We start from the raw sequence: 16,015 nt of genomic DNA on the forward strand, positions 1-16,015 counted from the left end.
ATCTTTCGAGTACATTTTTCACAAGTAGGCCTACATTACAGTTTATGATCATATATTTAAAAGATTTTTGATATGACTGAACAATCATGTTTTCATTAATAAACTATTACATTGTAGTGGTGTTGTAAATAATTAACACACTCTAGTCTATCTCTGTAAATGTTACATAAATGTAACATTTATACCCATTCTTATTCCGATGATCCTTAACTATGAATTTCATATCGTATCGAGCAAGAATATTAATGTTTACCACAAGGACAAAAGTGGTTGTTTTTGGTCCTCAGTCGCGTTTTACTGAAGAAGCAAAGCCGAATAAAACCACGTTGGTTTGATCAAAAACAGTATTTAAAAAATCTGGCGAATACGGTTGATGTTGCAAAGTTCCGAACTTCAATTCAGGCATTTTGACCGCCAAAAACTTACAAGTATGCACCCGCGCGGTTAGCGAACGCGGCACCCACCTCGCGGAAATGTTTTGATTAGCAATTTTCATGCAAACTTGAAACGACTGCACCCTGTGAAATTCCTGTAGCCTCAAATATCTCGCGCACTTTAATTAATCAATAATTCAAAATCATTTCCCAGATGTTTTCAATCATTTCGGCAGTAGTCGTCTCGATCGATGTTCACCTTTAGATGAACGGCCACATTTAAATTTGTTTACCCAATTGTAAACGGTTGCAAACACAGGAGCCGCTCTAAACTCACTTTTCTCCATTGTTATATACAAACAGAAGTTGTTTACTTCTGTCGTCAACAGCAACCAAACACAGGAGCCGCTCTAAACTCACTTTTCTCCATTGTTTTATACAAACAGAAGTTGTTTACTTCTATCGTCAACAACAACCAAACACAGGAGTCGCTCTAAACTCACTTTTCTCCATTGTTATATACAACAGAAGTTGTTTACTTCTGTCGTCAACAGCAACCAAACACAGGAGCCGCTCTAAACTCATTTTTCTCCATCGTTATATACAAACAGAAGTTGTTTACTTCAATCGTCAACAGCAACCAAACACAGGAGCCGCTCTAAACTCACTTTTCTCCATTGTTATATACAAACAGAAGTTGTTTACTTCTATCGTCAACAGCAACCAAACACAGGAGTCGCTCTAAACTCACTTTTCTCCATTGTTATATACAAACAGAAGTTGTTTACTTCTATCGTCAACAGCAACCAAACACAGGAGCCGCTCTAAACTCACTTTTCTCCATTGTTATATACAAACAGAAGTTGTTTACTTCTGTCGTCAACAGCAACCAAACACAGGAGCCGCTCTAAACTCACTTTTCTCCATTGTTATATATAAAAACAGTAGTTGTTTACTTCAATCGTCAACAGCAACCAAACACAGGAGCCGCTCTAAACTCTCTTTTCTCCATTGTTATATACAACAGAAGTTGTTTACTTGTGTCGTAAACAGCAACTGAACTACGCGATGGATCGAGCTGAAATTGTGACAACTGCCTACTTAATAATGTTCCTTACGAAAACAATTTCAACCATACGAGCGCCATCTAAGGACTTAGTGAACGACCCTCGTATTTCTAATAACCGAGTACAAAATGTACTCGTCCTGATTTAGACTCGTACGTTGCAGAGTGCTCCTAAAATGGTGCAGGTGCACGTTCAAGTTACTGCTACTGCTAAATTAGTCTGAGTACTGTGTACCAAGAACGGCGTTAAGCGTGTACAGTATCTGTGCCGTAAAAGTATCTGTAACAGTAACCTGTACCGGGTACTTTCGGTTGCGGTAACTCGTACTCTCCGTACAGACGAGTAACCTGTACAAAAATTATCCTTTGCAGTAGTCCCGATCAGTTGTCACAGTAGTGAGTTCTGTACTGTGTTAATTTGTTGTCACACCACCATGGGTACTTGCGTGCTAACTAAAACTAACAGTTATCGGTTACGGTGAAGTAACAAAACTTGCTCAGTTTAATCTGTGTTAATAATTAAATGTTTTAATTAGTGATTTACAAAATGACATACTCAAAATAATGACCAAGCTCCATAATGCTGAGTTTTGTGGACCACACGGTCAAGAATAAAATTTAAGATGGTAATTTAATAACAACTTTTTATACTATTCTTAAATTTACTTCTTACAATATTAAAATTACAGTACACGAGTATCTATCTGGTACAAAAATTTGGCCTTAATCAAATCACAAGATTCCTAGTTACGAATTTTCAAAATTGGAGTTTGAATTAAAATCGCTAAAATCCGGTATTTTTCGTTGTTATTGATATAACAACTAAGAGTTATTATATTATTTATTATTATATGAATAATAAACAGTTTGATGTTTTGTAACGCAGAAATAAACACTATTTTATGACCTAGTACTGTATTTCAACAATTCACTCCGGATCACCCCCCCCCCCGCTAGTATGGGGGAGGTTTTTCAATACTTCCAACTCTCCGGTGCTTCGGACAACCCCCCCCCCCCACAGAGAAGAAGTATGGGTGTACCACTTATCCTGCTTACATTCCTATTCTGTAATACTTGAATTTCTTTTCCAAACTAAGAATTTTGTGGCATTAGTGCTTCGTGTGTACACAAAGTATGTAGCTGAGACTTGTGTTGGATCGCACATCTGCAATGTATTGTTACCAAACAGCTGTCACTCGAGGTTTAATTCTCCTCGTTCTGACTCTGGAACTGAAGCAGGATTACCAAATATGTGGTTATTGCTCCTGCCATCTTAGTTAGGACATCGTTTTTAATTTTGAAGAGGTGCTGTACAGAAAATGCAGGTATGTAGTTAGTTACTTGAAGAAGAAACATATCCAACTGTATCCTCAGAGTAGGGTCTATATCCTTCTGGATCGTCTTGCAGATCGTCGTCACAATCTTGTCAGCAGACTCGGTGACGTCAGCGGCAGACTGAACGATCACCACCGTATAACAAACACAAGCCAAGGCCCAGACGAACGCGTATAGAAATTGTACGTGGTCACCTGACTTAAATGTCACGAAAACATAGTACAGGTTGAATACGATACTGAAGAACAAATAGGAGGTGATGGCCAACAGCTGATCGCAATAGAAGGCATTCGCCTGGTGTACAGCATCAAACAGCAAACAGTAGATGTGCATCAGAGTTCTCATCTCACACTGAGGCGAGTTAGAACTTTGCTGGGGCATCGCAATATGTGGCAGATACTGAGTTTCCATTTGTCGTCCGAAACACTTTCGAGCTAGTTCTTGCTCGATCTTGATGCTGATGTCTTTAAAACATTTAGACAAATATTGAGTGACGTGGGTGAAATGGACGAATATACTAGTTGATCGAAATATAGTAGTCAAGTAAGAAACGTAAGATATTGAAATGATTATGTGATTTTCCAGCTTGTTTATTGTACTCAGTCCCCAGAAAGCTAGGTCAATCGTAACAATCGTTCCGGCGACAACGAAGGCCACTAAGATCCTCATGTCTATTCTGGATTCTGGTGGCTGACGCCTAAGATCACTCCAAGTGTCCTCGACTCTCTCCATAATTTTGTGGAACTCGACAAAGCACCGATACTTCCTGATGTAGCTGACGAAGACAACGACTGATGTCAACGACGAAGAAGTATACTCCAGAAACGTGACAGTCGCGGTAGTACTGGTGGTCCAATAAGAAGCCCAGGTGGACAGTGCAATCGAGTATTCGTGAAATATCCAATAGTACGGGAGCGTAGCTTGTGCCGCGGTAGTGAACAGACCCCACGTGAACCATCCTGCGGAAAACCTCAACTCTTGGCCATCGTTCGGCACAGAAGAGTAGGTCAGAAAAAATCCTCCGAAGACTTGGCTCGTTAGAATTACTTCTTTTGAAAGAACCTGCATTCTGTAGAATTGTAAGACTAATGTGTTATAGTGTCACTTCAACAGTCATCAGTCAAATGTAGCAACTACTGCAGAGTCAAGGAACACTCATTTTGTAAACGGTCGATGTTATCTTTTTATGCTTAATTGAGTTGCCACTCGTCGCTAGTTATTTTCAAATATGAGTACAACAATTCAATCACTCTAAGCGGTTCCTTCTTTGTGTAATAACCCGTCACAGTGGGCACTAATAACACTGGACTTTTACTATAAATATTGATTTAGTACTTACATATATTAACTTTTAGTGTGGATTTCCTAGATTACCTGTCAACTTTTACGAACCTTTTAGGTATTAAGTAGTTTTACGTTCCAATTTTACAGCCTTTTAATAGTTGGTCCATTCTTTTCCAAGGACACGGACCTTCCCTTAGAGCCCATACTTCGGTATTCTCGTGACCCGAGAGGTAATAACTGGAATATTTACTGATTTATTCACTTGTCTCGTGGCTATGTTCAAATAAAAGGTGTTCCGATAGTTCAGTTCAATCCGGAGATGACAGAGCGTAGGTGAGGTCAATGTTTCGTGGATGGCTAGTACAGCCTCGGCCGCGCGCTCAGATCGCTTGGTCCATCTGTAGACTATGTGTGTGATGTTGGGCTGCAAGAGCAGGTAGGTCTAGGAGAGTGACTGCTGGAGTTGGTTTGGAGTTCCATGACTGGTAAAGGAAGGTACTAACATAGATATGAGCGAGATAGTTTCACTAAATTCAGAACTTCTAAAGATTAACAGTCTACTTTTTCGACACTTATACACATTTTCGACCTTTGTAAATAACGCTATAATCATTCTTTTATCTCTAATACAATAAATCTGAGGTTGACACTTTATAAGTGGATATTTAGGTATACTCTACTTCTCCATGTTAAATTAAAAAGTATAAGTATATATTATTATTCTTTATTTTGTTAACTTATTGTATATTTTTAAAGAATAGCATTTTAATATATTTATAAATCCTGCAAATTCGATACATTAACCCAAAAAGGATTAATAAAAAACAATTTTGGATTCATTTAAAATAATTATAGGCTACCAGCTAATTAGTTGCCTATGACCACACTGGTTTAGTTGATCTCTTTTCAAAAGAAATAAATATTCCACCTTTTACTGTTGGTAAAAATGAAGGAATGTCAAACTGGAGAGGTAGTTGAGTTTTGTTGCTAAATTTCACTGTGTATTGAGACACGATTCTGGCCACACACGCCTTCACTTCCATCACTGCAAAACTTATGGCTGTAACAGAGAATAAATTATTTATATAGATACCATTGTAGTCATATAAACTTTGATCGAAGTTCTCCTTCGGTGCAAAGGCAATTATTTAATAACAGCCGAGTTTTACTGACTACTATAGAATATTGAAACAGGATTCTGGCCACACAAGCCTTCACCTCCATCACTGCAAAACTTATGGCTGTAACAGAGAATTAATTATTTATATAGATACCATTGTAGTCATGTACACATTGATCAAGTTCTCCTTCGGTACAAAGACAATGATTTAATAACAGCCGAGTTTTACTGACTACTATAGAATATTGAAACAAGATTCTGGCCACACAAGCCTTCACCTCCATCACTGTAAAACTTATGGCTGTAACAGAGAATACATTATTTATATAGATACCATTGTAGTCATGTACACATTGATCAAGTTCTCCTTCGGTACAAAAACAATTATTTATTAGCAGAGTGTTACTGACTACTATAGAATACTGAAACATGATTCAGATCATATAACGTTTCTCCACTGTAAACCACATTATTGTAACGCAGAATTATTGTCAGCGTAGGACAATGTCATAATCTACTTAAGAAATCATCAGTTCGAAACTTAAATTTTATAAGGAAATTGTAGAATTTTTCCAGTGTAGTTTACACAATTTAACTTTTGCTAACTTGAGGGGAAACACATTTTATACAATGAATAAATTTAATTGAAATTCCAATATTTCAATCTAGAGAATATGAAATGAAAAATTATAATACCTTTATTAAAGAGGCGGAGTTAGGGTTATCAAGCCCTCTTACCAGGCAACCTCATATTGTATGTATACATTACATTTGCAATAATTGAATACAGTCACATCTAAACTGTTAACATACTTATATTTTAACAATATAACTTAATGATCTAATTCTTAAAGAAAGATAAAGAAAAGAAGCTAGCAGTGTAATAGAGAAAATAAAAAGAACGATAACACATTCAACCGCTCCAAACACACTGTAAGAACCACCGCCCGTCACCCCCACAGCCCCCCCCCCCAATAGCTGCCCACAGTCCCCCCCCAAGTCCCTAACCCTCGCTCCGAAGCAAGTACGACCCTTAATAACATCAGTGTTCTAATATCATCAGGGAGAGCACTCCAAAGGCGACAAGCCTGAAACAAAATTGTTTCATATTAACAACATTGATTGTTGATCTATGAATTATTGGAATTGATGGTAAAGTGGCTCCCTTTCTAGTTGTCGTTCACTGATATCAGAGATAAAATTGAAGTGATCGGACAGATAAATAGGAGTTTTAGTTTTGATAATTGAATTAATAATGGAAAGAATATGGAATAAGCGTAGTTCTTAGAGATTCATGGTGATAAATGCTGAAAAATTGTGAAACGTTCTCATGACATCTGAGATTGAAAATAAAACTAATACAGTAATTATGTGCAAGCTGAAGTCTGTCCGATTGCTCAACAGTCAAATCACTGGTCAAAACGCCATTGTAGGTACAGTGTGGAAATATGTGTTTTAACCAGCATCACCTTAATATTGAATGGCAAATAGAAATTAATCTTCTTAAAAGTATGGATGCCAGCAGAGACTTTGTTACATATCATTGTAACATGGTCAGCCCATTTCAGGCTTGTATTCATAGTCAGTCTATGTTGTTTAGCCCAAAAGTTAATAGCATCTATATCGAAGTTGAGTATTAACACAGACGTGTCTAGTTCGTTAAAGTGAACAGTGAACACGAAAGAAGAACAAGCGTCATATTACATCAAATAAATTTCAACTTCGACTCACCAATACAAATTTTTGGTCCATCACCGAAGGGCAAGAACGTAGAACTCGGTTTGAAGTTGTTGCCCTCGAAACTCTCAGGGTCGAACTGGGAAGGATCAGGATAGTACTGGGGATCTTGGTGTAGGGCGGCCACAGGGACGACTACCAACGTTCCCTCCTCTATGATGCAGTGCGGGCAGCATCGGGTACATCCTCTGTGACTCTGGACAAAACGTTAGTAATCGGTTGAGGTAAACCGATTTCTGTGAATGCTGAAGGTGATTTGGTTGCTAACTGACCTTGGATGACCTGATCCAGATATGTCATGTCCTTGAGAGCCTCGAAGGACCACCCTTCGTGTTTGGACAATATAGAGTCCAACTCGTGTTGAACTTTGTCTTGAAGCTCTGGATGCCTCGACAGCTCGAACAGAACAAACCCGATGGTTCGCGCGACCGTTTCTGAGCCGCCAGTCAGGAAGGTGAGAGTGTTGGAAGCGATCGTCTCATCAGTGAACACTTTCACAACATAAAATATTCAAGTTTTGTCATACGAATTTCACATTTTTCAATAGGATATAATTTTTAAATGTTAAAATGTTTCTTATGCCTTATAAACGATGTACATGATAAAATAGCTCCGGACCACCATAGTGTTATGAACCTCCACATTGGTAGCTCTAAGATTGGAAGGGCAATTGATCAATCGTTTTCATCCAACCAAAGATTTATTCGCATTTTGATTACTGAGTTATTATTCTAAAAATACACTCTCACGTTAAAATGTTGTACTCATTATGTTTAATTCTTATAACCGGAGTAATTAAGTGGTAAATCGTTAAACCAATTTTGAGGTAACCTATGAAACCACAGCCACAGCACATAGTGTTAGTTATCGTTATGATCAGTGTGTATCAAAATTAATAACGGTAATGAAAAAGTGTTTCTTTTTCACTTCGTTATTTAAAGTAGTGGATAAAAAAATGAAATTTTTGGGTTTGTATTTACTAAGAAAAATACTACTCAAAATAGTTTTTTGAGTCACGCATTCATGTTGCGTCCTAAAAATATATAATTGAAACTATAATATTTGTTACCTTTACAGCTGATGTTTGTGTGGCTGTAAAATAAAAATTGTTCATGAGATTTTACTGTTCTACGAACTTTGAAATATTCAATGGTTGGGATCTTTTTATGTTTGAGAACAGTTTTTGTTACATACTTTTACGGTACGTTTTATGAATTCAGGAAATTGTAATTGGATAGGAAAATGTTTTTCTACAATTGGAACATTTTTTCTATTGAGAAAATGCTGTTTGGTAATTTTACAAGGAGCGATAGCTATTGAAGCATTAGGAGTTATTGGGCCCAAATAAAGTCTATTTAATATTATGCACATGGAAGATTCACGAGTAAGAATTGTATGTTTTTCTTTAAACAAAATAATTTGCTAGGAAAAACTAGAGAAAAATGTTTTCCTAAAATATAAAATTATATTTTATCTAAAGAAATATAATTTTGTACAGCCTTATGATTAATGCACGTTAATAAACCTTTTACTCCCTGAAGTACTACATTCTCTATAACGTGTACTCTCTTACCTCACGTACTGTAACGCATTCACATTTTCTCTTCAGCCGTAGTTTGGACCAGGATATAAAATTGTCTTAATTTCCTTTTGGAAATTACTGTAATTTCCTGTGGAAGAAAAACGTGTCAATTTTTTTTCTTTAGCAAAGATGTATTAAACGGTCGTGACTTTATAATTGTTTATAAAATAGCGCCTCCATCAATATCGAAGCGGGTAGTATTCTAAAACAACCCCCCCCCCAATCCTTTGTCTGCTTATATTGTTATAATATACGTTTATTGTACACTGTTATGTTAGTGTAGGAGCCGAGTCTAATTTGTCCTTTCGAAGCACATAATCTGGATTATCTTGAAATCTATAGATAAATGTACCACAAGAAAGAAACCGTACGTCAGCCGTGGAAGTCGAAATGGTTAAAGAAGTGATACGGTTATTTTTTCACAGATATAATTTTTCCTAGATCTATACTGGTTACGGTTATAACCGATCGTCATACACAGACATAATAGTTTTATCACTGTTAACTAAAAAAGACTGTTATCACTTCAAGGGACTTTATACGGTTAGCTGATGATGCTGACTTGACATTAAAGTATAATTAACGTGCCTGGCAGTTAAGCTAAGAAAAGTATCATACACAGACATAATAGTTATATCACTGTTAACTAAAAAAGATACCTATACTGTTGTCACTTCAAGGGACTTTATACGGTTAGCTGATGATGCTGACTTGACATCAAAGTATAATTACGTGCCTGGCAGTTAAGCTAAGAAAAGTATCATACACAGACATAATAGTTATATCACTGTTAACTAAAAAGATACCTATACAGTTGTCACTTAAAGGGACTTTATACGGTTAGCTGATGATGCTGATTGAAATTAAAGTATAATTACGTGCCTGGCAGTTAAGCTAAGAAAAGTAAGACTTGAGACAGGAACTATTACTTCACATATTAACCCTTTCAAATATCCCTCCAACTCGACCCCCTCCAAAACTAGCGCGGCTGACCATTAATTTCTTTTTCAGAAGAATTTCCTCTATAATTTAAAGAAAACTAGGTTATGTGTTTATGCAGTGGCTCTCGGCTCTTGGATGATGTAGTATAACGTTTGTCGTTCGGAATTGTAATCATCCATTCACAAATGTGTTTTTCTTTCCAATACGAAAGGTTATTTCAAACTCACTGTCAACTAGTAGCCTATGTCTTATTCTCACATTCTTAACCCTACTTGTTTTGTTACTATTAACCAACGGTTCGGTACTTTGGACTAGATGAAATAACCAATGAGTGACAACTTACATTTCTCGTTTGTATTTATTGACTTGTCATCATCCTATTCCGCATATTTCAACTGGTCAATGACTGCATCATCCTCATGAACGTGAGAAAGCATCTTTTCATCCTCTCCTTGCTCTTTGAGTGATAACAGCATTTGAAAGTAATCGTTCCTTTTGATATTGTTCTCTTTACGGCATTTGATGGTAGCCCGGGTCATATCCATTAAGTATTCTGTTGTCCCACTGGGAAACATGGTTATGTTGAAAAAGTCAGCTATTTTTGGCGCTATTGTTATTAGGGTGAATTTTAAAAATCGCAGAGGGGAACCGGAAAACGATTTCTCTATAATTGACTTGAACTTTTTGAAGTCAGGACCGTCTGGTCGGAACTGGACTCCAAAAGCACAACTTGCGATCACGTCCAAAGTGAACTCAAAGAGAACATTTGCGGGATCCATTCCTTCAACGTCAACAGATGAAACCTCTTCTATCTTTGTGACCAAGTATTCACCACATTTGGAGATCTGCTCGAACATACCTCTCAGTTTCCCTGTTGTAAAGGTAGGCGTCAACTTGTGACGTAGTGTCCCCCACTCACTTCCTCTTAATCCAAAAAGGTTTCTAGAGAAGAGGTGTTTTTTAAGTGGTGCCGTTCCTCTGTCTTGAAAATGCGTGAAATCTTTCACCAAAACCCTGTTTATTAAGCTCCGATCTCGCAGCATAAGAACGAGCTTTTTGAATTGGAACAGTCCTACAAACTTTTCTTCGGGAAATTGATTGTAAATCTCCTTAACCGTGTCGGCTTGTGATTGTTTGTTCATGAAGGTACCTAAAAACAATCCTTTATTGACGTTGGCCACGCCTCTTTTGTCCCGGTAGTCATCATTGTTTGTGATGTGCCAGTACAGAAGGCACAGAACAGACATGAGAGCTAATAGAACGTCCATCAGCAGAGAACCGGTGACAATAGCCATCACCACGCTGAAACCTGAAAGCCAACAATCAGTTATAAATTACCTATTCTTTCTTTCAATTTTGTACCTGACTGATAACTTTAATACAAATAAAATTCCCTTTTTTAATGTCTTTGAATCGATTTATAATTTAAGAAGTTCTTTTTATAGGAATTCACTAAGACTCTTATAAAATAAAATATATTTGTGAGATAAAAGAAATTTTTATTTTTATTATATTTTTCAAATTTTTCTGAATTGAAAGATTTAAGTTGACTATAATAATAATGAGAACCCAGTTTTGTTAAAAAGTGTTAATATGAGCAATAATGATTTTTATGTGATTGATTTAAACAAAAGAATTGCTGTGTGTTAACTAATACCTGTATAGGCACAGTATGATAGCTTATGTTTTTATAATATTTGTTATATATTTAAACAGTTTACTAAGATGCCATAAGCCGTACTAGTATTTCCAAAAAACCACTGATTTGGAGATTTACATACTTACATACGTGTTATACCAAAACAATAGAAAAGCTTTACATATTTTTCAAAATAATTCAAATTATATTGTAAAATACAAATGTTCTTTACTGCAGTTTGACAATTTTAGCAAGTCTCAATGTAGATAAAACGAGATACAATCAATAATAAAATAAAATTAGTAGTATGATAATACCACTCGCTCCCACATTCATTCCACGGGTTAGACACAACTACCATGCTCTCAACCCAATATCATAATTTCTCAGCAACAGAGTTAAAGTTCAATGTACTGATTCAGCAGTTTGGCAGGAACTCGTAAACAGAATAAACGACCACCGACACTAGAAGTTCTCTTAATCGATCCCTTAAATGATTCTCACTTACCAATTCCTTAACCCACTCTGAAAGCTTATTGATTAACTTGATACCAACATAAGAGGGAAGTTGCTCAAAAGTAAAAGTTCTTTGAGATTGAGTTCCCAGCTTGTCCCTGCTTCTAGAACTGTATTCATGGACATCAACGCCCTGAGTCAACACATATATGTATGGACCATACAGGACCATTTCCAGAATGCAGAGACAGGGTAAAGTCAGCAATCCCAAACTCCCGAAGGCATTGATATACGACTCTCCGGAATTTAGTTTGGCAGTGATTTTTTCTGACTTTTGGTGTTTAAAGGTATTTTGCACATCCGCTCCACAACCTTATTCCATAAGAATAGTGTGTATATACAAGACCAAAATAGACCATTTTAAAGACTTCTAATTTGCAAAACATTGCCAAGTTACGCAAGCAAGATAGCCTTAGCTACTCTAGAACGAAATAAATCAACATGATCACTCTAGGTGAGCCCTCTTTCGATATGAATTTCCATGAATTTAGTAGAACTAACATCCTCCAGCAGAGAGTTGTCCCAAAATACCCCACTTTATTCCTAGCGCAAACTAAAGTAATGAAGTAGGATTTTATTATTGGTTGCAATATTCTTTTAGCAAAGAGTTGAATGAATGAGTTTATTTGCACAACAGTTATGTTTTCCAGGTTTTTACTCGAAGCGAGTCGTCTCGTCTAGAAACTGAACAAGATATCCACTTTGAATATATCTGCTCAGGTTATTGGCGTAAATCAAAAAGAGAAGTAGACCGAGGACTGATCTCTGATGGACACCAAGATTCATCATTGCTTTCGTTAAATATTCCACTTGAATACATTGAAATGGAAAAAATTGAATTATTTTATATATAACTCTTTTAACTATTGCAACATTATATAACATAATCTAAGGAATAATTACATTAAGATTACCTGAATGGAATTAGAAGACAACAAAAATATTAATTACAACTTGTTTGAGAATCCAGCCACGAGCGTGTGTTGCATTAGAATGGACAGCATTCGAGAAACATAAAACTCTCATTATCTTTCCAAACTCAAGATAAATCTATTATAAGTCAGTATAAATATGTGCATTAATTGGCACTTGAAAACTTGATGTTGATCACCACCTGTACAACCTAATCTTCGTCAGCTACATCGTTATACATGTACATATACTGTATAGTTATATATGTACATTTCAAAAACGACAAATATTGTGGAAGTTTATTATTAATTTTAATTTTTACTTGAGTAGAACACATTTGTTAATAGTTTGTACTATAATATTTAGGGCAATTTGCAGAAATGTTTTTATAGTGTACCAAGGAGTATAAAATTACAAAAAACATTTTAATTAAATTAATATTAGAACAATTCAGCTGATACAAAGAGTTGTGTCTGTTACCTACTTTTTATTTCTTGTTTGAATACATTATTATATTTTATATCCTTTCTGACGACAATTTAGTCGAAAATTAAAGGATTTTTAAGAAGTCTTTTTATTTCTTTTAAGTATATAACCCGGTTCTCACTTGCCGGGTGAGTGCGCTACCACTACACCACAGAGACCTTACTTTTTACGATTCAATTATTTTGTATTTGGCCGTTTCTGTCCCATATATTCACATAACCAAACTTAAACGGCCAAATAAAAATAAATTAATCATAAAAAGTAAGGGTTTCGGGGAAAATGGTTTTATTAAATCAGTTTTAAATGTCTGTGTACATCAAATTGTATAACTAATATTTCGTGTGCATACCGTTGTTCTTTATCAATATTTTAAGTCTTTTGGGCATGCTGTGGGCCAATGTTTCACAGTCTTCTTGGATTTCTTCGTCGTGGTGTCAAACTTTAATTAAAAATGCAATTAGCCCTTGGCGTGTGATTACCTTCTCCTTTATCATTCTTTTCTTAACAATTGACCACACATTTTCAATTCGATTCATTACAGAACTGTTACCTGGCCAAGGAAGCACACTGATGTCTAATCCACTGAAAAATCTTGTTAATGTCTTGGTTTTATGGCATGAAGCACCATGCATAAAAATTAACTCCCCATTTGGAAATCATTCTTTAGTCTGTGGAATTAGCCTTCTTTGCAGCAAGTATTGGTTCTGCCTCAATGTCTTTTCAACTATGTATAGCCTTCCTGGGCTATAGACAGACATCACACTCCACACCATAACCGACGATGGATGCTTCACAAATTGCTAAATACAATTTTTATCAAATTCTGCCGTCGCATTTATTCGTGCATACTGCGAGCTTTCATCGCTGATTAATTGATTCATCTGATGCATACCTGAAAGAGAAAAAATATTGTACTAAAAGTTACATTAAGCTAAGTTTGGTAAAATATTAGACTAGGTTAGATTAAGAAAGACTGATAGGGAAGGACATGAACTGTTTAGAACAAGCTTTCATAACTTAGGTAAACTACAAATACAGAAAAGTTTTTAGATATTTGTGACTTACTTTTTCCCAATCCCCTGTTGTCCAATGGTTTAAGCCTTTAGCCCACTCTAATCACTTCTTTGCCATGGTAGACATGATCTTTTGCTTTATCCTAGGTCTGCGCGTGTTGAGTCTTTCTCTGTTTAACGCGCTTCTCACACTTCTAGGTGAAATATAGGCTCCACTCAGATAAATGAGTCAGTCAGTTGTTTTGTGGTATGTTTCCTGTCTGTTTTAACAATATTCTTCAGTTTCATGACCAATCTATCATTCATTTTGGCTTGTGGGCACATTTGCCAACTCGGTGCGACTGATAAGTTTTGATCACACTTGATCCTACTTAGCCTACTGATTTTTGAGAAATACCCAACCTTTTCGCTATTTCAGTTTGTGAATAACACCTTTCTTCCAAAATAATCTTTACTGAGACTGTTTTCCTAGGAGATAAATCACAATTTTTTTCCAATGACCGTTAAAAAGTGCCCACACACTTGAAGTATTCTTACAATATTATAAGTCACAAAACCACACAGTCTCTGACGGTTTTACAACCTTGAACCACTATTAATACTGTTACTAGCTCATATAGCAAGGAAACCCCACTACACACAGAATACCTAATACTAGATACAGACAGAAGTTGAAGTTTTTTTTTTACTCAAATAAAATCTTGTTGATCCTAATTTTAGTGGCACAGTGATACGATTACTCAATTGATCTGGACTGACCAAGAACAGGGTTTCTTCAATACAAAGCCAGCCCACTGGATAGATTATTTTATTTCCCAAACATACTATGAGTGCAGTATTATTATTGCAGCACTTTACAATATTTATAAATTAACGTTTTAAATGTACCAGAACAAATCTGTTCAGTACAGTAATTTGTAGTAAAACAAGATTGTAAAGAAAGTAGGTGTTCTATGGTGGTTACTCTTTCATTCTCTTGCTCAGTAAAAAATTATTAATTCGTAGATTTTTGAAAAATTAATCCAGAATATCTTACAAATGTTCAAACCTGATATTGTTTCTATTGAAGTTTTTTTTAGAACAAGACACGAATTCCCATTGCATTAAAAGGGTCTGTTTAATCTAAAGACTAACTTGGTTATAACTTATAACTATAAATAAATTGTTTATTTAATTAATGTTTTATTTATAAATTATTGTTGATTTTGGAATGTTTTACCTTCGATCCGCCAGACTGCGCTACAACACGTAATAAAAAGTAAACTGATATTTAACAGCTGTTAATACTTTCAGCTGAAGTTCATCAAAGAGGCAGAAACATTTGTTTACATTTAAAATTTTGAAAATTATTATTGTAAAGTGCTTGATCAGTATTATAATGCAGATTGCATGGAAGAAGTTATTGCCTAATTTTAAATTTAGATTGCACCAATGATCCTATCTAATGCAATACAAATACTATTAAACGCTGTTATAAAACCACCTCATTGTACAAGGCCGTGAATGTTTGCACAAGGAAATCGAATTTGGTTAGATCGAAGCCAAAAGAAAACTATTTATGATCGAAATTGGTTTTTGTTGATAGATTTTCTTGATCGGACCACAAAGCAAACTCCACAATAATACTGGAAATATCTTAGACAGAAAATTAATTTTAACACACCGAATTTGATTCTTTATAACCTAATTAATCTATCAAGATTCATATATATATATATATATATATATATATATATATATATATATATATATATATATATATATATATATATAAATTAATTGTACTGAATAACTTTAACACCTAGCAAAAACCACGAAATATAGAGGCAGGAAATATGGTACATACCTTCATAATGCGCCCGAGAGGCTCACGAAGAAACGACTATCAATTATATGAGGAATGTTTAGAATGTGATAGAAAAAGAATACGTCAATATAGTGTACTGTTTTTCAACAGAAAATTGCGTGCGAAGCCGCGGCTAATATATATATATATATATATATATATA

At 35.5% G+C, this 16,015-nt stretch overlaps 2 protein-coding genes and 1 long non-coding RNA gene across 3 annotated transcripts; all 3 read right to left on the minus strand.

The window, feature by feature from the left end:
* Nucleotides 1-2,643: 2,643 nt before the first annotated feature.
* On the minus strand, nucleotides 2,644-3,843 carry LOC124355967 (putative gustatory receptor 28b). Its single transcript, XM_046807115.1, has one exon. The coding sequence runs from the start codon at nucleotides 3,841-3,843 to the stop codon at nucleotides 2,644-2,646; it is 1,200 nt and encodes a 399-aa protein (XP_046663071.1).
* Nucleotides 3,844-4,799: 956 nt separating this feature from the next.
* LOC124353392 lies at nucleotides 4,800-7,825 on the minus strand. Its single transcript, XR_006921595.1, has 3 exons — nucleotides 7,189-7,825; nucleotides 6,911-7,112; nucleotides 4,800-5,119 (listed from the first exon to the last, which is right to left on the minus strand). It is a non-coding gene; the product is annotated as an uncharacterized LOC124353392 (long non-coding RNA).
* Nucleotides 7,826-9,817: 1,992 nt separating this feature from the next.
* On the minus strand, nucleotides 9,818-10,735 carry LOC124355968 (cytochrome P450 6k1-like). The gene has a single exon (XM_046807117.1). It carries the CDS (start codon nucleotides 10,733-10,735, stop codon nucleotides 9,818-9,820), a length of 918 nt encoding a protein of 305 aa, XP_046663073.1.
* Between the last annotated feature and the right edge of the window lie 5,280 nt (nucleotides 10,736-16,015).

Source organism: Homalodisca vitripennis, chromosome 2 (assembly GCF_021130785.1).
Source record: "Homalodisca vitripennis isolate AUS2020 chromosome 2, UT_GWSS_2.1, whole genome shotgun sequence".
Lineage (NCBI taxonomy): Eukaryota > Metazoa > Arthropoda > Insecta > Hemiptera > Cicadellidae > Homalodisca > Homalodisca vitripennis.